The 26,300-nt window shown below is 39.5% G+C and overlaps 1 protein-coding gene and 1 pseudogene across 1 annotated transcript; both read right to left on the reverse strand.

Moving 5' to 3' along the window:
- Window positions 1-1,203: 1,203 nt before the first annotated feature.
- LOC136279269 (uncharacterized) lies at window positions 1,204-4,395 on the reverse strand. The gene has a single exon (XM_066162891.1). It carries the CDS (start codon window positions 4,393-4,395, stop codon window positions 1,204-1,206), a length of 3,192 nt encoding a protein of 1,063 aa, XP_066018988.1.
- Window positions 4,396-12,174: 7,779 nt separating this feature from the next.
- Window positions 12,175-13,243, reverse strand: LOC131792296 (uncharacterized; annotated as a pseudogene).
- Window positions 13,244-26,300: the final 13,057 nt, after the last annotated feature.

A 26,300-nucleotide genomic window follows, 5' to 3' on the forward strand; every position in this document is an offset into this window, starting at 1 on the left:
TCTGTTTTTGACTAGCGTTCCAAAACAAAATTGTTGATTTTGTTTTTCTCTGCAAATGATCCAAGATTAGTTTTTGAAGTTTTTCTATTTTCTCTTTCAACTGGAAACAATAGCTTTAATGTAAACAACGGAAGTTTGGTGTTCATTGACAAAAACGGCTCGCAAACGCACCAGTCCCACAAACACTTCCCCCATCAATTGCTTTCAAAGGCTCCTAGTGAATTTCAGAATCGCAAACATGTGTTAAGAGCTGCCAGCCTCGAAGCCATAGATTGTGATTTGGCACGTGTTATCTGAATGTTCGCGAATGCACGACTTGCAAACACGCTTTACACGCACCTCGTTAAAAGGTCTCTCTAGAAAGCTCACAAGATGCCCTTTTTTATTTTATGCAGATGAAAATTGAAAAGACTCGGCGAAAAAAAGCTTGAACGCATAAAATGTCTGCGGTCTTTCTTTAGAATTCATTCTTCACACGTGCCTAAAAAAGGTGGCTGTGCTTAAATTAAAACGCCAATAACAAGAACTTTGGCCTACAACTATCAAATATGCTCCTTCAGTATCTCTTTTTTAAAGCTCTGAAAATGCTCTGTTTTAATAAATACAAATAAAACTTGCGAACATTGAGCGAAAAAACATGAAGGAATAAAATGTTTTCAATCATTATTTGAGGTTCATCGAGTCGTCAAAACAAAAAGGATGCACTAGTAGACACTCTCACTAGAGGTCGCTTAACTGCGCTATTGTTTCATTCCTCAGAGTTTTTCTCCAAAAGATCTCACCTTTTCTAGAGCGAATGAATCCCGAACTTAATAATTGCGGTTTCTGCGGGTCTACGTGGCCCCCCGAAGCGAATACCCAAAGGAATAAATCGAGCCTTCGATGCCCAAAATCCAGTTTCAATTCTCAGTGGGCGGAGTTGATATGCCAGGCATTGAAATTTCGCAACACGATCTCCTTCCTGAATGAAAGATTATCATAACTTCTCAAATGTGAAAAAATGAAGTATTATCATTCAACATTGATATGATCCTGAGGCCAGCGGTAGACTGGAGCGATTAAGGTAGCGCGAGTCACAAAATATATATATGGTCTTTATATGGTCTTTATTCCATCATAAGATAAAACTACATATCTTATGTTACAATGAATTGAAAAAACTACAGAAATCTACATACATATCATGAATTAAAAAGTATATCATTACAATAAATGGAGCTTAAATATCAACCTATTTACAAATGTGTTCATAAAGCGCTGTGTATTAATTTTCGGGCGCGTGCAGCCTTTTTTTCTGAGATTGTGTAGATATGTCTTTTGGACAGGAATGATATCTTTCAGGGGGTGGCAATCCGTTGATTTTAGTTTCTTCAAAATGTTTCTGTCTTGTTTGTTTAAAAGGTTCTTGATAAAAACTGGAAATGAGATAAAACCGCGTTTATGACATCGGTCTAAAAATTTTTGTACAACCGTAAGATCGGACTCAGATGCCCCATAGACTGAAAGTGCATAGCTAAAATTAGCCAAAACAATCGATATAAAAAGATGATCAATCTCTGCCTGAGAGTAATGTTCCTTTCTCAATGTTCGTAGGACGTGTAAACACTTGTTTGCTTTGACAAGCTTAGTTCTTACATGCTCATCAAATTTTCCATCACTCTGTAAAGTTACTCCTAATAAAATGAAGCTATTACATTGGGGAATATTATTAATTGGAGAGTAGAGTACATTATGATTTTTCTTTCTAACAACCAGCTCTTTACATTTGCAAGGGTTGCAGACCATTCTATTGTCTTTACACCATGTTAAGAACTGTCCTACTAAGTCGGCAGACGGGTCACTATTCCTAGTGATAGGCGAAAGAATAGTGGAATCATCGGCATATTTAAAAAGCACAGGGCAACCATTAAAAAAAATCTCCAAATCGTTCAAAAATATATTAAAAAGATACGGTCCGCTTACACTACCTTGTGTGGTTCCTCTATTGACAAGTTTCCACTGTCCTAAAAAATCATAACTAACAACACGCTGTTGTCTTGCATAGAGGAAACTATGATACCAATTGATAATGTACGGATTTAGAGGTAGCTGTTTCAGTTTGGCAGACAAAATAGCATGGTTCACAAAATCGAAAGCCTTACTGAAGTCCATGGTAAAAATTCGCACTGCGCTATAGTCACTACTATCTAAATACTTGTATGTCTGGTGCTGGATAGCGAGCAAGGCATTTGTGCAACTACCCGCCTGTCTATATGCAAATTGGGTGTGGCTCAGGTTGCTCTCAATGACTGACTGTGCTTGTGTACGATACACGACCTTCTCAAACAACCGGGCAATAACGGGAGTAACATTAATACCACGGTAGTCCGAGTCCTCTATAGGCATGTTCACTTTGGGGAGAGGGTTAACATTTGCCCTTTTCCAGGAGTCTGGCCATGTATGAGTAGACAGCGACAGATTCCAAACGTGAGTGACGATTGGTGTGAGTAGCTCAGCACAGTCTTTCCAGATCCAGTACGGGAGGTCGTCTGGTCCCGTTGCGGTTTTCTTTACATGAACTAAGGTATTCCAGACACACCGCTCAGATATTTTCGGGGGCTTTACACTGTCCGGGATATCCATATCACTAGGTCTAACGTAAGTGTCATCATAGCACAGGTTGGCGAAGTAGTCGTTCAGACGAACTAGAGAGTTCTTGTCCAAATTTATCAACGATGACCTGCGACGCTGCGATAGGGCGTCCACGCCCTTCCACCACTCACCGCTACCAATGGCAGCCAGTTTTCTTCTGTTCTCGGTTATCAGCTCAGAAATGCGCTTATTAAATAAAGACAGGCGTTCCTTATTCTTTAAAGATATATGGGACTTAGTCCTCAGCATACACTTGACTAATGGGGACATCCAAACTGGGTCACGCGATGACATGCGTACAGATTTTTGCGGCATAAACTTATTCATCACTGCACGAATCTTTACCTCAAGCACCTCGACCGCCTTGTTTATGTCCACCTCATTGAGGACGTCACTCCAGTCCAGCGCAGTGAGTGCCATATAAAATGACTGTTTCCGATGTTCCCTACAGTCCCGCACAAGAACTTTGCGGAGCATAGGTTTAAGCTTTAATCCCGCCGGTAAAACAAAGCCTTCATGGTCTGTCTTAATAAGCATATGTATGGAATATGCTTGACCGAACAGATCCGCTCGGTTGGTCATACAGTTATCCAAGCACGCGTTACCCCGCGTGGGAAAATCAACCACGAAATCCCAGCCAGACAAAGCCTTAAATTCTTGCATATCCAAACGATTTACATCGCCACCACAGACAATAGCCGCTTCTGGGTGTTTGTTCAACACAATGTCCACAAAAGATATTATATAATTAATTAAGTCGAGATCCCGGTAGCTATGCTTGGGAGGATTATACAGGCCGCAAATTAGCATAATGTGATCGGACGGCAACTGCACTGTTAAAGCAATAAATTCATATAAATTGGACCGATAGACATCCAAGACTTTAAGACTGTCTCTCACATAGACCGCAACACCCCCTTTTTTCCTTTTGTCCAAGTCTGCCCAACCTCTGTCCCGCCTGAACACATTGTAATTTGGGATATTCACCACGGCGTCCGGCATATTAGTGGAAAGATGAGTTTCACTGACAATACACACATCAATATCCTGAGATCTCAGGTCAGCCTCAAGCGCCACAGGTGCTCGTACACGATTTTTTGTTTTCGACAAACCACAAATGTTCGTAAACAAACATTTTGGGACAGCGAAACCCTTTGATTTAGAGGTGGATGTTTTGTCGGTTGTGTTGACACGCGGAATGTTAATTAAGTTACTCCGATCCACTTTCCGACCTTCAACCTTGATGAAACGGCGGCCTTGCATCACCGGGATTTTCTTGGTTGAGATGGATCGTGGGATTCGAGCACTATGTTGCCCACGGTATTTCAGAATGCCGAGTGACTTGAACTGAGATAGAACGGCCGGAGATGGCTTGAAAGCTTTGTTTCGGAGAGACAAGAGTTCAGAGCATTTCAAAGACGCTGACTTAGTTCGCATTAACATCGGGTAGTTCTTATTAACTCCTCCGAAACTCCTGTCTATCTCTGGACCCGGTTGTGACTCTACGTCCATATCTATAGTGATATCTAGCGTGATATATTTCTCCGGTACTGCAAGCAAGGTTAGACCATGGACGCCCCACAACACCACCGGCCGGCGAACTCTAAATTTAGGAGTAGTAAACTTGGATAAAATATGTTTGAAAAGCCAAGGACTTTCAGCCCTCCTATAGTGACAATTGTAGCATTCTTGGGCAGCATTCAAAACGAAAAGAACACCAAAAATGGTAGATAGGCGAAGAGCTCCAGAAAACGTGGCAGCCATGTTGGCGCCTTTCACATTCTTTTGCAAAATGCAAAATAGTGGCGAAGAAGGTTCAAAGAATAAAAGAATTTCTCGATGCTATGCTACAAGAAGCAACAAGTTTGCTTGGAGAAAAAGAAATATCACGTTAGAGGAAAAAAGGCTGAAGTGATTTGGAATTTTATAGGGACTCCACCACTGGTTTGAGGAAATACAAGCACGAGTATCGGCCGCGTGAAAAAAAGGTGACGAATACAGCGCTCTGCAGTGCAACAGAAGAAGGTGATTTTACGATATTTTTATCAGTTTGTTGTCGTTAGTTTCCTTTTTTCCGTTTATCAAGCTACATACAACATTGCCGAGCGAAGCGAAAGATAATGGTACTTTAAAATTATTTGTTAAAATTAAGCAGTTTCCCATCAGGAACAACCTGACCCAGAATCATTCGTTGTAATATTAAAAGTCCTCGTAGCGTTTGATATTAACCTCGTAACCGTCATCCTCTCTTCAATAATAGAGCCAATTCCTGGCGTAAGTGCGTAAGAAAGTGTAAGAAATTTTTTTTTGGTACATTTATAACCAAATCTTGTGTCAATTTTGATTTATGAAAGCTTTTTATACATCTCCTTTATGGCTAATAATGAAATCATCCACTCATGAAAATTAAAATTAGTTCGCATCACTCCATTTATTTACATGTTTTAAAGTTTCCAAAATGTTTCAAGCTAAAAGTTAGATGTTTGTTTTCATAAAGACGATGAACTTCAATCACCTCTGCTGAACTGCCAGGAAGTTCTTATGTCGTTCCAGAGCCCGGAAAATAACTGGAAAAAAATGGATAGTTTGAAAAAAAAAATGGGAGTCATCAAGGGAGCTGATTTTTTTCAGCCCGGTCAAAATGTTTTTCAGAAGTAGGTAAGCTGGCTATAGTAATAGGAGGTAGAGTCCAAACCTTGTCCAGACTTGAAGTCTAACAAGTGTGAAGAAAGCCCCAGACATTTTGTTGTAGATGGCCAAATCCCCGGCTGCCGGCACATTTTGACTGGGCAATTTGTTATTTAGCTACTAAGTAGTCTTACTATTAAAAACTACTGCATTCTTTCCACATAATTTGCCACTAATTGTACACTGTATATAGCTTGTGATTTGTATGATTTTCACAAGTATACACCTGAAGATGTAATGATGTACTAGGTGATGTACTCGATGCGAAGCAATTTTGGTACTAAGTGTATGCCTTGTCTGTAGGTGATTTAAACATGCTAATAAGACTTGTCATTCAAATAATATACATCAGCTGGAAAAGGAATATTAAAAGAAAAAAAAAATTTAACTACACAAAGATTTGGTCTTACGTCCAAACTAAACACCTAATGACAATAAACCTAAACCCCAAACCCTAAACCCTAAAACCTAACTCTAACCCTAACCAGGCGACGGGCTCCTGCCCTAGCTCTAACCCTAACCCTAACCTTCGAACGATCAAGACTTCAAGTAACGTGGTGCAAGAATTATACAGCACTTTATATAAATGTTTTACTTGACGATAAAAGTTTGAATCCGTATAAGGAAACGTAACGAAAACAGGCAACGATAATATTCTAATGCAACGGAAACATGTCGTCATATTTCCGTTCAGGAATCATAATGGAAACATGAAAGGTCCAAGGAAGAATTGAATAACGTGTTTCCGCTGCGCGGAAACAGAACGGAAAAATAGAGTTTAATTTTTCCGAAATAGGGAATCATGTTATTTCGTTCGCTCTAACTCTATGCTAGCCTAAACCTAATCCAAACTCTAAACCCAATCCTAAGGTAGGGTAGAGGGTTTAAATTGGGGTTTAGGATAGGGTGAGGGTTGCTCAGGGTTAGTGGGGTTTAGTATTAGAATTAGGGCTAGGGTTAGGATTTAGGTATAGGGTTTTAGCCCCTTGAAAAATATTATGAATAAGATCCAGTCACTTTTGTCACTTAAATAACCACTTGAAGAATTTTAACTAGTTGGATCATTCTAACCGGTTGGATCAATTTTGATTGCTTTTATCATTTTAATGTTTGGACCATCTAAACTAGAAGGATCATATTAAGAATGGGCAGTAGGAGTGTCTTCACTGGTAGGATCATTTTCACTGGTTAAACCATCTACACTGGTGGGACCATTTTATCTACCTAGACCATTTTCGGCGTTTGGACCATTTGATCAGGTTAGAAAATCTGTGTCAATGTTAGCTAGTTGAACCATCTTAGCTAGGTAAACGATTTCAACCGGTTGGACCATTTTATCAACGAAGACCATTTTCACCATGATAGAACATCTTTTCAAGTTAAGCTATTTAAGCAGTTGAACCATTTAGTCTAATTAACGTCTTGGACAATAAGCTGATTGGATCATTTTCACTTGGACCATTTCAACTATTACTGGTTGGATCATGATAACTAGTTGGACCATTTTAATCGGTTGGATAATTTTAACCAGCTGGACCACTTTCATCAGTTGAACCAATTTAACTGGTTAGATCACTCTATCGGACCATTTTAATGGGTTGGATCATTTTAACCAGTTGGATCACTTTAACGTGTCGGACCATTTGAACTGGTCGGATCATTTTGACCAGTTGGATCATTTTAACCGGCTGGACCATTTCAGCGGCTCCATCATTTTAACCTGATAAGTCAATTTAACTGGTTGGGTCTTTTTAAGCAATTGGATCACTTTGACTAGGGAATTTCTTTTCACGGGTTGAATGATTTTAACTGATTAGAACCGTATAACTGTTTAGACCGTTCTTACCGATTGAATCATTTGGACTAAAGGGATTATTTTTACTGCTTGAATCACTTTTCAAGTTGAATCATTTTCAGCGGTTTCACTTGCTAGTTTAGGTGGTTGAACCAGCCGCTGGACCATTTTATTCAGTAAGACTATTTCCACCAGTTTGACCATTTTATGTAATAAGACCATTTTCCCTGGTTACATCTGTCTTATCTTATCTTATCAACTGGTTCCACCAGTTTGTCCATTTTAAATAGTGGGATCATTTTAACAAGTTGGATCACGTTAACCAGTTGCACCATTTCACCAAGTGAGATCGTTTCATCCAGTTGGACCATGTCATGTAATCAAAATATTTTCACTGTTGAGCCCATTTTATCAAATTTTAGATGGTTGGACCATTTTAACCAGTTGCATCATTTTTACTGGAGTACTAATTTCTATTCTTAACCCTAGCCCTAACCCTAACCCTGACCCTAACCCATTTTACCAATTTAATTTGGGTTTAAGAGAGGTTTTAGTGTTTTCCCACAGATTCTACCACTACTTTACTGACAACATTGTGTTTTAGCTCGTTTGCAGCTTTTTTAAAACTGAAATAAGCTCATTTTTGCAGAAAAACAAAAAGATGTTTTCCATCCGAATTGAACGTTTTTGTCAACTTTGGCGTAATATTTTGCAGAAATCGTGCATTTCTGCCATATTTTAGTGTTTTCAGACAAATTTCCCTGCGATCTTGTGAAAAACATAGTTTCAGCTGGTTTGTAGCGTTTTGGTAGTTATCTTGGCGAAAAATAGGTAAATCAACACAAATAATTTTTTTCGGTTTTAATGGATTTTTTTGGCCAAGATTTCTCAGAGAGCACTGTGTTTTAGCTGGATTCCAGTGTTGTTGCACAAATTCCATCGTTGTTTAGCTGAAAAAATTACGTTAAAGCTTTTTTGCAGCGCTTTTGGCCAAGAATAAGCTAATTTTTGCAAAAAAATAAACGTGTTTTTCGGCCGAAATTGACAACAAGGATACACAACAACATTTGCTTATTGCCTTATTTGTTTTATTGTCCTAACTTATGAAGTTAATTCAATTAATGCTACAGCATTGATTGAATGACATATCATGCACTTACTTAGGAGCAAGAACACTTTTTTTAATTCAAAAAAATAACTTTTTACTTCGTTTAAGGATCGCTGGATATAACCTATAAAACCAAGATGAATTTACATCTATTATTTGTCATAACTTACACTAAATTACAAATTCAAGTAATGAAATGAGGGTACTAGCCCTTTAATGGTGTTAAAAATTTCCATGTGCAGGGGTACTTGTGGCGACTGGAGAAAAATCAGTCTTTAACCCGTTAGCCCCCTGAGGGAGATAGTAAGCACAGTTATCTTCTTCCCTAGGGGCAACTAGCCCAAAAGTAAGTGATCTCAGGTGCCCTCCGAAAGAGTTTTCTACTGCAATAATTAAGCTCTACAGAAGCACACAATGGAGACAAAGTTGTAAAAGAATCAATGAATTCTTTAATTCTTTGTCCCTCCTAGGCCAACCTATTGTACAAATCTCATGACACCTGGCCCAGTTTCATCAGTGAATTTTTCAAGCTTCAAGCTTTTCTTGCAATTATTAAACTTGTTCTCGAGGCTGACAATTAACAGGGTTTCTATAAATTAAGTTTACAAAAAAAAACTAACAATTTGTGAAGATCACACAAATCCCAAGCTATATCCAGGATTTTGCTCACAATAAAATCAACTTTTTTAAGCAAATTTGGATTTTACCTTAGTGCTTTTTTTTGTTACTTTTTAAATACATATGTATAGATAATGATCCCCTGACTCTCCCCCAAATTTTCAGAACAGATGCAAACTCTAAAGAATGATGAAGCTTTACCTTACTATTAAAAATGTTTACAACTTAGAATACCAAATTATCACACAGGATTTCTTGGCACTTTGACCTGTTTAACACCCAAAAAGAAGTGCACATACATACTACACAGAATCAGTCCAGTCAAAATGTGCTGCAGCCAATAATTGCTCGCGGCAGAAATAGCTGAAATGGCCTTCACGTGAACACAACATAATCCTCTGAGTGTATAGCCATATAAAGCTATTTATTTGGTGTCGAAGTTACATCCCAAACGTCATGATATTTGACTGAAACTCAGCTTACCCATCTTTCGTTTAGACTTCAAAACTTGCTGCTTTCTCACCACCTTTTCAATGTTTTCTTGTTTTTCAAAAGGTGATAGAGCCTTATTGCAGATAGCGATCTTTTTTACCTGAGAACTAGATCACAACACCCAAGCGTTTTCACGCTAGAATACCAAACTACTGAGATTCCCTTCGCCGCCTTAAGCCGCCATTTTATCTTTCCTGTGTATCCACAAATTTATTCCTATTCTATTTATCAAAACCACGGCCAAATTAAATGAAGTACATTAATTCATTTGAGAAGACATTGCAAGTGATGATTATCCTCCTTTGGAGAGAGAGATCGTGTTGATTTGATCTATCAACAAGAACAAAAATAAACGCCCACTACAATAAGAGGCCTAGCAACATTTAAGTAAATAAACCAACCAGTCTGCACTAGCTTCCCATCTTCATTCACATTGACAGTAGGAGGTATGTGCCCATAGAAACGATCCAAAAAATCTTTTCTGTCATCGAAAAGGAGGTCTTAGTGGATCATCGCATCACATTTACTACACATCTTGTTTCCACCACACTCCACTCTGTCATCACACTTACCCTTGGCACAAATGGCACACAACTGGCCTAATATATGTGACCCTTGAGAACACAGAATGGAAGTTGAAAATCAGCTCCCTTGATGACTCCCAGTTTTCATTCAAACCGTCCATCCTCTTTTCCCAGTTATTTTCCAGGCTCTGGAACGAGTCAAGAACTTCCTGGCATTTCAGCAGAGTTGATTGAAGTTCATCGTCTGTATGAAGAACTATTAATGCCCGAACTAACCCATCCCGACCCGATGAGTAGACATGATTCTGCCCAAGGGCAGAATTTTGTTTCTTCTCTTTCCACTTCTTCCTCTCTGTCAGGCTAGGAAGGTATTCCTTGGTAAACCGTCTCCAAAAGAAATTGGCTAGTGCTTGGGACCGTTGCCACATCTTTGTCGAGTTTATCTCACCATCACAGACTTCAGCATATTCATAACTCGGATTCGCCCGCAACAGCAAGAAATGATTTGGGGTTAACGATTCAATGTCCCCTGCATCATTGGACATATGAGTAATCGGTCGACCGTTTAGTATTCCTTCTACTTCGACTAGCGTAGTTCTCAGCACTTCTTTGGAAACCTTCCTGTGTGCCAGAATTGCCTTCAGCGTCTTCTTTTTGCACAGTACAAGTCTTTCCCACGCCCCTCCAACTCACTCTGCCCGCCCTTAGTGTGGTCTCCAGACTGCTCATAATTGTGTGTATCTCAGACACCCGGTTGCCGACGAATGCTTTATAAGTGGAACTTTTCTGGCAGATCAAATGCAAGACTGTGGTGGAGTAACTCCAGAAGATAATCTTCTCCATCTTTGTGGTCATTTCTTTCCCCAGTTTTTCAGGTAATCGCACAGCTAGTAGAGCTCCCATGGGCTCCAGCCGGCAGATATATAGTCACTTGAAAGGGGAAATACGGTCTTTCCCCGCAACCAGCCTACACTCTAGTGTGTCATCTGTAAACGCACGTCTTAGGTACGCACACGCGCCATAGGCATCCTGGCTGGCGTCACAAAATACATGATGTGCTGTTTCTTGGATAGCTTTCTGTTCTTGAAGTAAAGGTCTTGGAATTCTCACTTCGTCAAGCTTCTCTACTTCCCTGTGCTATTCACGCCACTCTTGAAGATCAGCTTCTTTCAACTCATCGTCTCACCCGTACTTCATACGATTCAGACCCTGCAGGATGATCTTACTTCTGATAGTGAATGGGTGGAGTAGTCCTCTTGGATCCGAAACAGAGAATGCTTGGCTCAAGATATTCCTCCTTGTCGTACCTAGATCACCCTTCAGTCCGGTAAACCAGAGCATATCCTCCTGGGCGTCCCAAATGACACCCCAAGTTCTGTCCGTTGGCAACTTCTCTTCACTCAGCTCGAAGAATCGTGGAGATCTATCTTGCTCCGGGATGGTCGCATGGTCGCCAAGACGTCTGGGTAATTTGTCAGAACTTATGTAGGTGGAAACCTCCATGGCGCAACAACTCAGTCATCTGCTTCCGCATTTCAATAGCTTCCTCGCGAGAATCCGTTGATGGTAGGCCATCATCCATGTAAAAGTGCTTGTGGACTGCTTTTCACACCCAGGGGTAAGTCTTCCCCATTCTCATCAGCATTTCGCCTCCTTTTGCTCTGGATGGTGCAGACACTTCTCCAAACACTGTTCTCTCGAAGAGATACGCATTCGGTTCTTCTCTCAGGGAGTTTCTCCATAAGAATGTCATCGCTGGCTTGTCATGGTCAGGAGGCGAAGCATATGGTACATTTCTTTCGCATCAGCAGCCATTGCAATTCTTCCTTCACAAAACCTGAAGAAGACTCCAAACAGAGAGGAGAGAATATCTGGCCCTGTGTAGATCTTATCGCTCAAACTTTGTCCCATGAATTTTGCTCATGCATCGTATACTCTTCTCAGACGATCAGGTTTCTTGGGGTTATTGACAAATCTGTGTGTTAAGTACCAAGTCACTTTACTATCGCACTGTACTTCCTCTTCACTCAGTTTATTCACATAGCCTTTCTCAGTGTCATCCTGGATTGACTTTGCATATCTCTCTCTGACCTCGGGCAGCTCTCAAACTTCTTCTTTAGCGTTTGCAGCCTCTTCTTTGCCATTTCGTAATTGTTGGGTAGAGATGGTTCCTCTTCTCTCCAAAGTAGGCCTGACACATACGCATCTTCACTCGCATTCTTAAAGGTTGTCTTTTCCATTGGTCACAATGTTCGCTTGTCCTCAATTGAACAGGTTGGATCTGTTAGCTTCACCACACCTAACGTTTCTATCTCTGACTAAGCCACGACCAGCTGCTTCAGCTCCTCATCTTCAACTGAACTTCTTTCATACACATTGAACCCATTGTACGGAGATGCTATTCTTCGCCCACCAGGTAACCAGTTAGTCACCGCCCATCCAAGTGGGGTCTCAACTGCATAAGGTACTGTGTCAACTTCCGGTTGACCAGAGGGTTTCACAATTTGTTTTGGTAGAATCAAGTCAGAGTTGTTAGTTCCAATTATGAGTTGCACTGAACCTGTGTCGGTGTCACGTAAGTCCAAGTTCTTCAGGTGCTGATACTCTTGTTTGATTATTGACCACTTCAACTTCTGATCCGGACCATTCAGGCTAGGAACTGTTATCACATCTCGCAAGGAGTACTGGACTTCCTCTCTTCCTACTCGTGCGACACAGCATTTCTTGATGTGCTGGGAAGTAAACACCTTCCGCACATTTACTCCTTGAATTTCGAGATCTACATATTTGCCTTGAAGTCTAAGTGAGAGCGCTAAACTTTCATCTATAAGTGTTGTGTTACAGCCCAAGTCACGCAAGGCCATCACTTGTTGTTTTCCTTTTTCTCCGAAGACCATGGGAAGTACGGTATCAGCTTCACAACCTACGTAAGCTGATTGGTGATACCCCTCGTGGGGCTCCACAGTCTAATGTGCTGACGAGTCTTCACCTTCCAAGGAGACTTGTGCTGGATCTCTCTCAACATCTAACCCTCGTTCTGATTCACGTTTCGCTTTTGCCTGTTCAATAAATTTCAAGTCGACTTCATGTACGAGGGTATGATCACGCATGTCACATTTCTCAACTTTGCATCTATTCCTACTATGGAATTAGTTAGTGTTCCTCAACAACTTTCACCTTTTCGCTAGTCAACATTCCCTTAAAACTTTTGCACTCCTGCAAAGTGTGATTAGTGGACTGGTGAAATGGGCACCTCTTTGTTCCATGGCTGGTGCGTGAAGCTTCTCCTGTGGCTCCTACAAACAGCCGAGATTGTGATTTGTCAGCTGACTTACACCTATCAACTTTAGATGTATCTGAACGCTTCCACTCTCTCTTCTCTGGCATCCGCTACTGCTTGGACTCACTGATTTTTGCCTCTTTTTCCAGCAAATTGGCAAATGAATCCCAGGTTGAAAACTTTGGTTTTCCTTCAACAAACTCGGCCCATTACCGCAAAGGCGTGCAGGAAGTTTAGCAACAGTTGCTTCAGGGACTTAAGTTGCTTCAGCGAGTTAAGCTTATGAAGGAAGTCGTGCTCCTTGAAAATGCCTAAAAGCTCAGAAACTATTTCTTGATACTGTCTGATCTGCGTACCACTTTCTTTCACTATGGTCTGAACTTGATCTATGCACTTCTTTCCAGCTGACAAAACTGTGTCTAAACGGCCAAAACGTTCCTGATGCGCAGTCCATGCCTCCTCGTATTTGTCTAAACCTGGCATGAATTTCGCTAGACATGATTTCGCACTTCCGTCTACAGAATCTAGCAGAAGTGTAAGCTTCTCTGTTGCATCGTAAACTTCCCTTCTATCTACTTCAACATGAAACGCTGCTTTGAATTTTGAGTACTCTAGTGGATTTCCATTAAATTTCTGCACATTTGGTCAAAGGCGGTCAAAGAATTAGCAGTGTCTATACAATCTACCCTGATGACAAAGCTCCCTTTGATGCATATTGCGACCAGACAACAGCTGGTGGAAGATGGACAGTGATCCAGAAGAGGCTGAATGGCTTCGATGATTTCAGCCGCACCTGGGATGACTACAAACATGGCTTCGGTAATTTCCTCATTGATGAATATTGGCTTGGATTGAAAAAGATCCGCCATCTGACAAGAAATAAGTCACAAGACAAGCTTTGTGTAGATCTGGGAGTAACTAAAAACAAAATTGTTTGCGCTGAGTATGCGTGACTAAAAATTGGAAGAGAAGAAGCAAAGTACCAGCTTATCATCGGAAATCTTTTAAGTAAGTTGGCGAATTATCATTATCACCAGCCTCAATACCATCACAATTATGGGTAGCTAACGTTGTAAGTCTCTAGCAACAAATTGACCAATTTTTCCTCTACCAATCAACTTGTTATTTACCCATCACGTTGGCCAAACGACTGTGTTTACAGCGAGCATGTTCTGAGTCATGTAAATGCCTCTCAAACTGAAGAAGAGTCACCGGTAGTTAGTCAATACCACAACGGAACTATTTTTTGTCTCGCTTTGTTTCCTTTTCAACATTGATGTAGCCGAGATCGTAACATTTGATTTCCTACTTTATCTTCCTGCTCCTAAATAATTAAGTGTCTAACGGCTGGCTATATACTGATATCAACGCTAATTTCCTAAAACTTCTTTTGCTTAGAAAAGACAGTTAATCGTGACTCTCTCAGTCTTCATAATGGCTCCTAGTTTGTCACCTGGGATAAAGATCCCGCTTCTAATAGATGCAGTGGAGGTTGGTGATACTATGTCAATTGTGTTTCAGGTTAAGATTCAAATCTCAACGGTGTTTATCTGCGTGTTTGGATCCCAGCAACGCTGAAAAGACTGCGCCCACAATAACTGAAATGAAGATCAGACCGCTGGACTTTCCTTAAAACTCTTTTACTGATTGGTTTGTGTACGAAATGTAATTGCGTTGAGAGGGTTGTAAGAACACCACTGCACGGTTAATGAAAGTCATTTGTTATATGAGATGCAATCTGGTGACGCAAAATGTAATGCTTCACTTGTTTGAGTGAAGTATGAATACATTTTCTGACGGTTGTGATAGGAAAGAGGCAAATAAGTTAATACAGTCGCACTGTTCTTCATTTAAATTCAAGTTTTTGCCCTCTATGCAAATTTGTTGTAAATATAAACAATTCTTTTGCACTATTTACGAAGAGACTTTTAAGTCTTTTCGTAAAATCAAAATGAAATTGAAACTTCAGTGAGAGATGGTAAATTGTTTGCTGTATAAATTTCAAATAAACAAAAAAAAAAGGCTGTTAAAATATATTCAATTTTATTTATAATTCAAACAAAACAGCATTCATAAATATTACCAATGCGAAAGGAGTTACATTACTTATCTTTCAGAAGTATGCTTAGTTGATGTTGCTGAAAAAGGAAGAGAAGTGTTGGAATCTTTGTACAACTTCATTTCCTTACGGAAATATTGGTCTACTTATTTTGTAAAAGATTGAGTTGTTTACACTGACATATCCACCAGCTGGAACCAAAGATCTTACATGGGCAAGACTGTGCCTGAAACACATTATAGTCATTCGGCTGGCTGATCACAGGGTGTAACATTGTCTCTTTAAGTTATTTCATCACCTCCTGAAGTATAATAAGTCACTAGGCGAGAAATTGAAAAACGTGCAGGATCTAGCGATAAATCGATGCTTAAAGGTCATTTTTAGATTGGATAAGCTGGTTTCTTAGTTCCCTTCGATGAATTTCAAAGATGAATAATTATTTAGATAAGAGATCTAATCTAAGATCACTTTATCTACGATTTATTTTCTATTCAGGACAGTGTTTGATCGCCTCGCCTTGAAAATCACTGAACTTGTTCGATGTGATGTTACAAAATTTTGTGTTTTATATCCATCAAAAGACTCATCAAATCAATCAAGTTGCCTGATATATCATAAATAGCTTTATCAAACCCCCCGTGAATATTACAGAGCCTTTTGTATGAGAATCTGGTAGATTATTTCATACAAACAATTGTTTCATGACACAAAAAATCTTCCTGGAAAAAAAAAGCTAGAAATTACTGTTGCCCTAGGGGTAAGGGTTTAGAAAACGTCCCATGGTCTGATTTTCAGATGTTGTCATTAGCTTTAGGAGGTCAAGTTTGCCCAGTGAATTGTGTAAATGCTTACAGGATGAGGATAGATGCTGTTAAAATTTGAGTCAACAGTACAAACTTCATCAACGTATAGTTACCACCATCAGCTGGAAATCTATCCCATGTACTAAATAACTTGCCATTTTGAATGGGGAGAGAATCTCAACAGTTGCAGCTGCACAATAGAAGAGAGGAATAAAAACGTAAACTTAAATATATTTTAGCTTCATAGTTGACAACGATCTGTAATTGTTAAGAGCCTTTCTCTGGCCTATTTTTGGCTTCTTTATGTTTATATAATTACGAAATACTGTTACCTATGGAGGCGATGTTTGAGAAAACCCTTTTTCAATTCTAGAGTATCAAAGTTACAGAATCAAATCTGTTGCTTAGTTTTCTATACATTCCAGGCCTTCGTGTCACCTGATTGATTCTCTGCCACCAAGTCACAAGGAACTTGTCGATAAATCAGCAGGGTTCATGAGTGTGATATGCATAACCATATACGAATGCTTGAAAATACTGCTGATGCGTAGCTTGTTATCAGCTTTCATATTTTCAATACCAAACCATTCATACGCAGCGTGAACAATTTTGCTAGCCCTCACTCCCAGAATCACTAGTAGTTTGCTTTCTGTCTTGTTTTGTGTCAGGCGTTCGATCTTGTCCAGTCCGAGCCAAATACATAGATGAGGAAATCACTGAATCCCTTTTATAGTCTTCTCAGGTGTGATTGAAGTGAACAGTGCCATACACCCTCTTCTTGATCACTGTCTATCATCTACGGATAGTTGCCTGGTCACAATATAGATATTAAAGGCACCTACACCATTAAGGTCGACCGCATAAATACCACTGATGGTTTGACCGCATTTGTTAAGCTCAGCACAATTCTCGACTGAGAAAAGAAAAAGGAGAGAAGAATAGATAAAACGCAAAGGAAAGTTTCGTGTTCTAAGATACACTTGCATTTAAATAATATCGTAATGATAATAAAAACAATGGTTTAATACCAGTATCCCCATACAAAATGGCTCTTTGCCTGATATAAAAAATAAAGGTAAAATAAAATTATATAATTCTATTTATAATAAAGTTCGGATATAACACGCGGTGTCATTGGTTGAAAGAGCGTGCTCTATGACAGTATAGAGCATAGAGCTAAGCTAAAGCTGTCACGCCATCAGCCAAACTGTACTATGTTCGACCTTTTCCGGGACTTCCTTTTAGCTTTTTTCCGATAATTGAAAGTGAAATTTCGGAACAAGCGAGCCGGCAAGTAGCAACAGAAGAACCAAATAAAAGTTTGTAAACATACCAGGCGCCGTAATTTACGTTATTAAAACGTGAGTAGATACGAAAATCCTCAAAGGAAAAACAAAATAGACGTTCGAGGTTTTAAAGATTGATTCACGCTCAGTTAGATTGCAAGCTTACGTACGGAAATAAAAATCAAACACAGCTAACACTCATATAGTATATAAAGTTCAGTGTTCAAAAACAAAACAGAACAAAACAGAAGTGATGAAAAATATAACCAAACTGGCATAACTGTTAAAATTCATTCTAATCATGACGGTGTCTGAGCGAATATGATCATGCTGAAGTCCATCGCGGCTCGCTCATCATGGCGATCTCCGGTCATCACAGCAAGCCTCAGAAACTACATCGGCCACCCTTCGAGTGAAAAAATAAGAGCTTGCTCTGATATCCTTTCCGATGTGTTGAGTGGAAAGTCACATCTGTCACTGCAGCCGAGTTTTGCATTGCGGCGCTGTCATCCCGAGCAATCTTCATGTTCCGGTGAATTCGGCTGTCGTTCATTCAAAAAACACTCGCCCTGAATAGTTTGTTTTCTACCTTGTCACGTGAAAAAACTCGCGTGTTTTTACGAGCCATAATTCGGCTGAAGTTCACTGAACATTTCACTTTAAGATTCTGTATTAGACTTAAAAACTTCAGGCAAAAGTGTTAAATTCGACCTACCGAACTATTTTAGTTTGTAAACTATCGCAGAAGGTGAACTTTGATGGTTTTTTAACTTTGATGGTTTGACACTTTTGACAGCTTTAGTCTTGTACAGCCAATCAGATTATTTGAACCATTCTAACAGGGATTCTGATTGGCTTATTGTAGAGTGCTTTATGAGAGTATAGAGCATGCTGACGACACTGTTGTTCGCTTTGGAAATAAAGCTTTTTTTTGAAAATTGAAAGTAATGCTCGGGGAATTTAATGGATTCTTTATTATAAAACAAATAGAGAAACCTTGGCTGTGCTCTGTTCTGTTATAAAGCACTTAGAAAGCGGCTAGAGCACTAAAAGAAGTGGGGAGAAACACTCGACTACCTCTCGTGTTTCTCCCTACACTTCTTTCGTGCTCTAGCCGCTTCCTGCGTGCTTTATAACAGAATAGAGCACAGCCAAGGCTTCTCCATTTGTTAAACAGAGGAATATAGCATGTATTTCTATAAATGAAAGACTGAGTCTAAATGATTATTGCGCGCCTGTCCGGCAGCGCTCCCTAAGAATAGCTAACGTTTGCCTTCTAAAAGACATAAAATTGCTACAAGATTTAACATTAGCTGGTAAAGAATTGCGAAGGGCTGGCACGCTATCCTAGAAAGTTTCAGAGGCCGACGGTATGACTAAATTGATGGAACTGGATGAGCGCAGGTTCCTGGTATGTCTAAGTTGCTCAAGCTGGAGGTTTCTGGGCCAATTGTGATAGTATATAGGTTTGCGTGTCGCCTTTAAAACGTACTATTGCTTACGTTCCTTGATAGGCAACAAGCCTAATCTGAGAATAGTGTCAATACTGTTAACATAGTTTCCGCAGACAAAACTGGCTTCCACAAACTGAATGCGCTGTAGCCTTTTTAAAAGACAGTCAATAATTGGATAAGATATCATGTCATCCAGTCAAGGCAGGACATAATTAAACTTTCATAATAACAACTAAACTTTTTAAGATGGTGGTTAGTTAATTTCTTGATTTTCCTTAACGCAGCTAAGACACCGTAACAAGATGAAGCAAGATGCTTAACATGATCGTCCTACTTCAAGTTGTCAGTTGTGTGAGCCCCGAGCATTAATTACATTTTAGTAGAATGGACACGTGCAAGGGGTTTATCTCCTATAGACAGATTTATAGGAAATACAGCGAGGGAATGGTAGGACGACATCTGAGGGGTTGGGAACAGCATGCACTTTGTATTTGTAGGGTTCAGTGCCAAGTTGGAGTCCTGGGACCAGTTTGTGATATCCACGAAAGTCTCGTTCATGTCCATAGCCCTTCTTGTAGATCTGAAACATATAAGTTGAATATCACCGGCCCCAGGATGGACCCTTGTGGAATGTTAAACTGGGATGACTGGCACGAAGGCCTCCTATCATCGATCTGTACAAACTGTGATTGACCAGATTGGTAACTCAGGAGTTACTTGAGAAAGGGTTTTGAGAAGCCAAGCTTATAAAACTTCTCGATAGTCGAGCCAAAGTAGATGGTGTCCAATGTCTTAGAGAAATTGGCTGACATAAGTTTAGTCTCCTTCCTCTTAATGGCATAGCGTATGTTATCTCTGATTCTCAGCAGAGCTGTAGTGGTGGAATGTCCTTTGCGGAAATTCGAGATTCGATTGTGGGGAAGATGAGCGCTGTCTGCGTAATCCGCCATTTGAGACACGACAGGCTTCTCGAAGACTTTCGAGAGAACAGGTATAACTGAGATGGGCCGAGGTTGATCATTTGAGACTGGGTTGTCGGTCTTTATTTGAGACTGGAGACACCTGAGCAACCTTCCATAGTTTTGGGAAATGCGCTTTCTCAATACAATTGCTGATGATAGATTTAAGTGGGACTGTCAAGTACTCAGCACTTATCCTGATGAAACGAGTGGGTAACTGGTCCACGCCAGTGGAACAATCCGATCGAAAATCCTTGATGGTCTGGAGGACGCTTTCCCTAGTGACAGGTGGCAGCTGAAAACGTGTTCCACCAGGGGAGTCGTAAGGCAGGTCATCAATGAAGCGCACGAGATCTTCTATTGAAGTCGCCAGAGTTTCTAGTGTTCTCTATTTAGGAGAGACTGTTGTCTCTCGTAAATTAAAGAGATTTGATTTTGACGCTTTCAATGAAATGATTATACCGACTGGTTTGTCGGATGGATGTGTCTCGCAATGTATTGAGTCGTTGGCTAAGGAGTATGATGAGGTGTTGTGCAAAGCTTTGGACAAGCTGGCACCTAAAAGAACTTGCACTATTGTCATTCGACCAAATGCCCCTTGGTATAATGAGGAGATTGCCGAGGGCTCGAACGTGAGTGGCGTTCGACTGGCCTCTAAATTGATGGGGTGAATTATTTGGAGCAGTGCGATATCCGTCTGCGAACAGTGACCTAGAACTCGCGAATGCCTTTGCTAATTTCTTTAGTCCCAAGATGGTGAGCATTCGTGATGAATTGCTGGTTAGGAGAGAACAGCTAGGGGAGCTCACTATGGAGGATTTTGAGTGTACATCATGCTTTAGCGAGTTCGCAACGGTAACAGATGAAAATGTCTTAGGACTGATTAGGGGTTCAATCAAGGCATGCGCACTAGATCCATTTTCAGCGAGTATCATGCGGAAATGCTATTCTAGTTTTTTTTCTGTATTTAGAAGAGCGATTAATCTGTCGTTATCATCTGGAGTGCTGCCCAAGGAACTTAAGTTTGCCCTGCTATTACCTCTTCTCAAGAAGGTAAATGCAGATTTTGAGCAGTTTACTAACTTTCACCCTATGTCAAATTTAAAGTTTCTATCTAAATTAATAGAAAAAGCAGTGTTTGTGCAATCGAATAACTATCTTGGCGAAAATGTTCTACATGAGTCTCTCCAATCAGCGTACAAGATCTTTCAGAGTACAGAGACTGCGATTCTCATCGACACAATTGACATTATGCTATCATTAGACAAAGGCGAGAATGTTTTCCTTGCTTTTTTAGATTTGTCGGCAGCATTCGATACTGTTAACCATACCTTGTTGCTGGCACGACTGCAGAAATCATTTGGCATCAGAGGAACTGTTCTGCGATGGTTCAACTCCTATCTTCCTGATAGAACTCAGTTTGTTAACATCAATGAGGTGAATTCTACAATACGTGATCTTACCGTGGGAGTTTCCCAATGTTCAGTTCTGGGACCTGTACTCTACCTTCTGTATACTGCGCCACTTGCTAAAGTAATAAGATCTTATGGCTTGGATTATCATCCATACGCTGATGATACTCAGTTATACTTTGCATTCGGATGATGTGGACGCTACTAAATCGAGGGTGGAGAGCTGCATTTCTGCTATTTGTGACTGGATGGACCTCAACGAATTGAAGCTAAACCACGAAAAGACGGAGGTCATGCTCATCCACTCAAAGTATCCATGCTTTCAGGCCTTACGTGTTGGTGATGAGAGCATGGCTGCCTCTCAGTCGGCCAGGAGTCTTGGCGTCATCTTTGATGAGCACATGTCTTTTCATGCACATGTGTCTAGCATCTGTAGATCATCATTTAATCATCATATGAACCTCATATGATGATTAAATCTAGAATTAGGAAGTATCTCACTAAAGAATCAGCAGCAGTTACTGTTCACGCATTTGTTACATCGAAACTAGACTATTGTAATGCATTATTAGACGGCTTGCCTAAGTATTAGTTACAAAGATTGCAACATGTACAAAACACGGCGGCTAGAGTTGTGTGTCAAATGAGCAAGTTTCAGCATATCACACCTGTTTTGCAGGAGCTTCACTGGCTACCGATCCAATACAATATTATTTTCAAGATTCTGCTTCTAGTGTATAAATCACTGAATGGGGCATCGCCTAACTATTTAGCTCAGAATCTACAGATCATCTAGGTCTGTTAGTAAGATCGTATACTAAGACCTACTGAGACAGAGCATTCACTGTTCATGCACTAAGAGAATGGAACTCAATACCCTATGAAATTCGGAGGTCTGACACCATCTCAGTTTTTGAAAGAGCACTTGAGACGTTCCTGTTTAGTAAATCTATTAATAACAGACCATTATTTGTACAGATATATATATATTGCTTTAGATTTAATTTTCTTTTGTAATCATTGTGAACTTGAGTTATGTTTAAGTAACATATAATAAGATATGGCTGGCTCCAGTTTTGTTTTTCTTTTTTAATCAGTATGAATTTTAGCTATATTTAAGTATCATATAGTAGGACATGGTTTTAAATTTGTAAATTCTCCTCAATAATATCTGATTTTGTATGATTATAAAGCGCCTTGAGCAGAGGATACGAGCGCTATATAAATAAAGTTATTATTTTTATTATTATTATTATTATTATTATTATTATTATTGTCACGAAGAAGTCGTTAAGAGCATAGTGGTCAAAGTGCAGAGGCCTGAAACTAGGCTTGAGTACTATATGAAAGACTTTCCAAACTTCGCGGGACTAGTTGAATACAATGCTTTTTCGATGAATGATTTACGGGAAGTTCTTATTGCCGACTTAAATATATTTCTCACCGTACGAAACACATCCCATGCGGCATCAGTTCTAGTCTGGTCTAGTCTAGTCTGGTAAGCAATGAATCTAATAGCATCCCGTTTGTTCTGGAGTTCCTCTATCAGAGGATCCTTCATTCATGAGGCGGGTGGTCGTGTGTTACGGACCTTCCGCAAAGGGGCGTGTCTCTCAAGGCACCCAGAGATTAGTGTGTTCCGTGTCTCAAGTTGTTCGTCTGGAAACCAGTGAATTTTATTAACTTTAAGGAGAGAGAGAGAGAGAGAGAGAGAGAGAGAGAGAGAGAGAGAGAGAGAGAGAGAGAGAGAGAGAGAGAGAGAGAGAGAGAGGGAGAGAGAGAGAAGAAGGTAAGAAAAACAAATGAAGCAAGGCCATCAAGGGAAAGAAGTAATAGGGTCAAATGATGAATTACCTTGGAATTTCTTAGAAAGGAATGATATGAGTTTAATATCGTAAAATAGGTTATCGTTCATCGTAGTGGTAAGAAATAATAAACTGTTTAATCGTTTGTCACACGATGTAATCACTTAAGATGTAGATCGCGACCTTTCGACTGCTTACTGTTAGTCTTCACCAGGCGATGGGGTCGACTGCTCACACATTACCATTTGTTTCACTTTGCTCGCTCAAACATCAAAATCACAGTAAAATCGTAGTGCATTGAAATGAGCTCCTAGAAAAAAGTCATGAGGAAGCACAATTCTGAGGCAAAACTTCAACGCTCCTTTTAAGGAATTAAATGTTCCATCATGATCATGCTACGATTGCATAAAACAGATAATAGTTAAATGTGCAGTCATCATCTTCGAGGCACATCAGCGTAAGAGTCACTGTGACTCGAACAAACCCTCGAACGACAGCTCTTGAATTTATATATATATATATATATATATATATATATATATATGTGTGTGTGTGTGTGTGTGCGTGTGTGTGTATGTGTGGGAGGGGGGTTTGCATTATCCTTCCCTTACTTGCTTGAGAAGTTGACCTTATGTTTAGCTCTTTTAACAATGCTTATTTTTGATTTTATCAATAAAGCTAAAGAAATCATTTTATGCCACGTGGATCATTTTCATAAAGTTCTAGAGAAGATAATTATAAACGTGACTACAGTTCTCGCTGTTGTTTTGTATTGATGGAGTGTCGAAGGGCCTATTGAGGAAATGTCTACATTTTGAGAAATAGATGAACGTCACAAATCTTGCTTTATACTTTCTTTTTAAGCTTTTGTCGCGACAATCGTGTAATGTAATATCACGTGACACTTTATTTTCTTAATTAAGCTAAGGGTTTGATGACAGTTGGGTTACTTAAGATTTAGGTTTATAATTGAGCGTAGCACGGTGATGGCAGACTTGCAGCAAGAATGTTCGTGATATAGAAAATCAATAAATGTCTGAAATAATTAGAAAAAGAATTGTCCAGGGAAATTGTGCACAAGCGTTTGGGTTCGAACATCCTGTGACGTTGCGTGATGTGCCATTCATGTCGCAAACAATGCGTGCCTGCGGGTGTAAGTTACAAAAGTGTTGATCGGAGTATAATGGAAAACAACTGTTAAAATAAATTCAAAAGGAAATAATTTGCGATTTAAGTAAGGGCCCATCCACATTAGTGACAAAATTGTTTATTTAGGCAAATTTTCTGTCATTACCAACACCTTACAAGTATTGATTGTTTTTTTTGCCAAAGCGGACTAATTTTCAAACGCACCCGCCGACAACATTTGTCTCGGATAAAAGCTTGGCAAAATCTACTAAATAAACAAAACCGTGATGAACTTGTTTATCATTTGTCGTCACATTTTGAAGTTAGGGACTTCAAGTGGGATTAACATTCTGAAATTTTTAACACTGTTTCCAATTTTGCATTCTATCTTGGGCCACAAGCATTTTCATAAAAAGAAAAATTAAAAGAAAAAAAAAAAACGAAATGCAATGATATTCAACTTTCAGATATCTTCTTGCTGTCGATGATAAGATCAGTGTCACAATCTTCCAAAATGTAATTTGGTAACCAGTGTTATTACATGAGACCGTCTTACCCACCTTTGGCAACTTGGCACCCGTTTGGACTGCGTCTTAAGTACTTAATAAGATACAGCACTTCGGGTCGGTGCTATGCGTGGCGGTTATCCGTCAGTGATATAGAGTTGTAAAGTTGTTCACCGCTCCTTCCGGAGCGGTTATTCGTCCCATTGAGCGCAAAAAAAAGTCTTAATGATTTCATTCGTAAGTAGCTTAAAGTTATTACTAAAAATTTACGCCCAAATGTCATCCGCAGTGTCACCTTTATAAGCGGAGACTCTAGTTTTCCCTGGTACATTGAAGCTAGTCCCCGTTATAACAACGTGAGAAGGAAAGAAAATAAAGAAGGATCAACCAAACCGAAACGAGTGTCAGAAAAATTAATTCTAACAAAGGCAATGTGATCTAAGTCAGTCTGATGTCCGTAAGAGTTTCCTGCATTCTAGTTCCTAGGCTTTGTGATGTCTATTATTGAAATAAAGTTGTCGTAAATAATCTCGCAAATGAACAAAAACAAACCTAATTCTTTTGCCGGTGAACCGAATCAATATTTTGGAGGGTCGCTAATAGGTCCTTCTCCTTTATTGTGGTTCTCAGGGTAGGTCTGCGGTCAAATTTAGAATGTCCACTGATGAAAGTTAAGGAAGATAAGTTGACAGCTCATCTTTATCTCCTTTCAAACTGAGATTAAAGCAAAGTTATATGTTCATTATCTCCATGTTTGTCGGAGTTTATAATCTGCCTCCAGTTTTTTTTTTCTAAACATCGTTTACCGAATTATAATGAGTGCATCGGTACGCTTCCGTCGGAAGCTCTTTATTTCAATTACCGACCATAAGCATCGATAGATTTGTAATTTTATCTCTGTCTTCGAGTTGAGGTTTGCGTATCTGTTTGGCTGCCAATTGGATATATTGTACACACATTGGCAGCTGGTTTACCATGTTTTGAGGTTTAATAGATTTCGTGTTGTTGATTTATTTGAATGTGACGTTTCTTTTTGTCGCCCTTTTACTTTGTGAGATATTTTGCTCCTGGTTTGGCCGCTTGAATCTTGTTAGTCAAAATTGCAACGCCCATTTAAATTTATCAAGGTTTCTTAGTTTCTTTCAAATCCTCTTGATTCCCCCGATCTTAAAGGCGCTCACAAGTAGAGTTCTGAGTTTTCCTCGCGCTCTTTTTTCTTTAAACAACGTAATGTGATAAGATTTCCGGCTAAGTCGGCATTTGACGCATTGAGCTTTGAGCTAACAAGACTAATTCTTTTCCTACTCTCTAAACTAACCCGCTTCGAACAATCGTTGTCTGTGACTGTTTTTTCATTTGTTTTCATGAACGAACATCACAGTAACATTATTTGTACAGTGGTAGTATCTGTTAAGCGGAAAAGTGATTAGGCCCGCAAGTCATCAACTTAAGCTGCCATTTAAGCGCTTGTCATATTTCAATGATTTAGTCATTTATACGACAGCTGTTTATATGTTATATTTTCAATATATAGATTGCTACAAGAGAATATCAACAGTTTATAACCTGTTAATCGCTAACATTGTTTGCTATCCCAAGGTAACTAAAAGAAATGACATATCATCCTACAAATTATTACAGAAAGACCTAATTCATGAAAAATGAGACCCAACGGCCTTTTCTGGGTGATTTCTTGTTAGATGAAAATAATTGCTTTGACATGCGAAAAAAGTTGCAGTAGATAATAATTAC

Source organism: Pocillopora verrucosa, chromosome 1 (genome assembly GCF_036669915.1).
Source record: "Pocillopora verrucosa isolate sample1 chromosome 1, ASM3666991v2, whole genome shotgun sequence".
In the NCBI taxonomy this organism is placed as follows: Eukaryota; Metazoa; Cnidaria; class Anthozoa; order Scleractinia; family Pocilloporidae; genus Pocillopora; species Pocillopora verrucosa.

Excerpts from the sequence above, each read along its gene's own strand:
- LOC136279269 (XM_066162891.1), bottom strand. The coding sequence starts at position 4,395 with ATGGCTGCCACGTTTTCTGGAGCTCTTCGCCTATCTACCATTTTTGGT.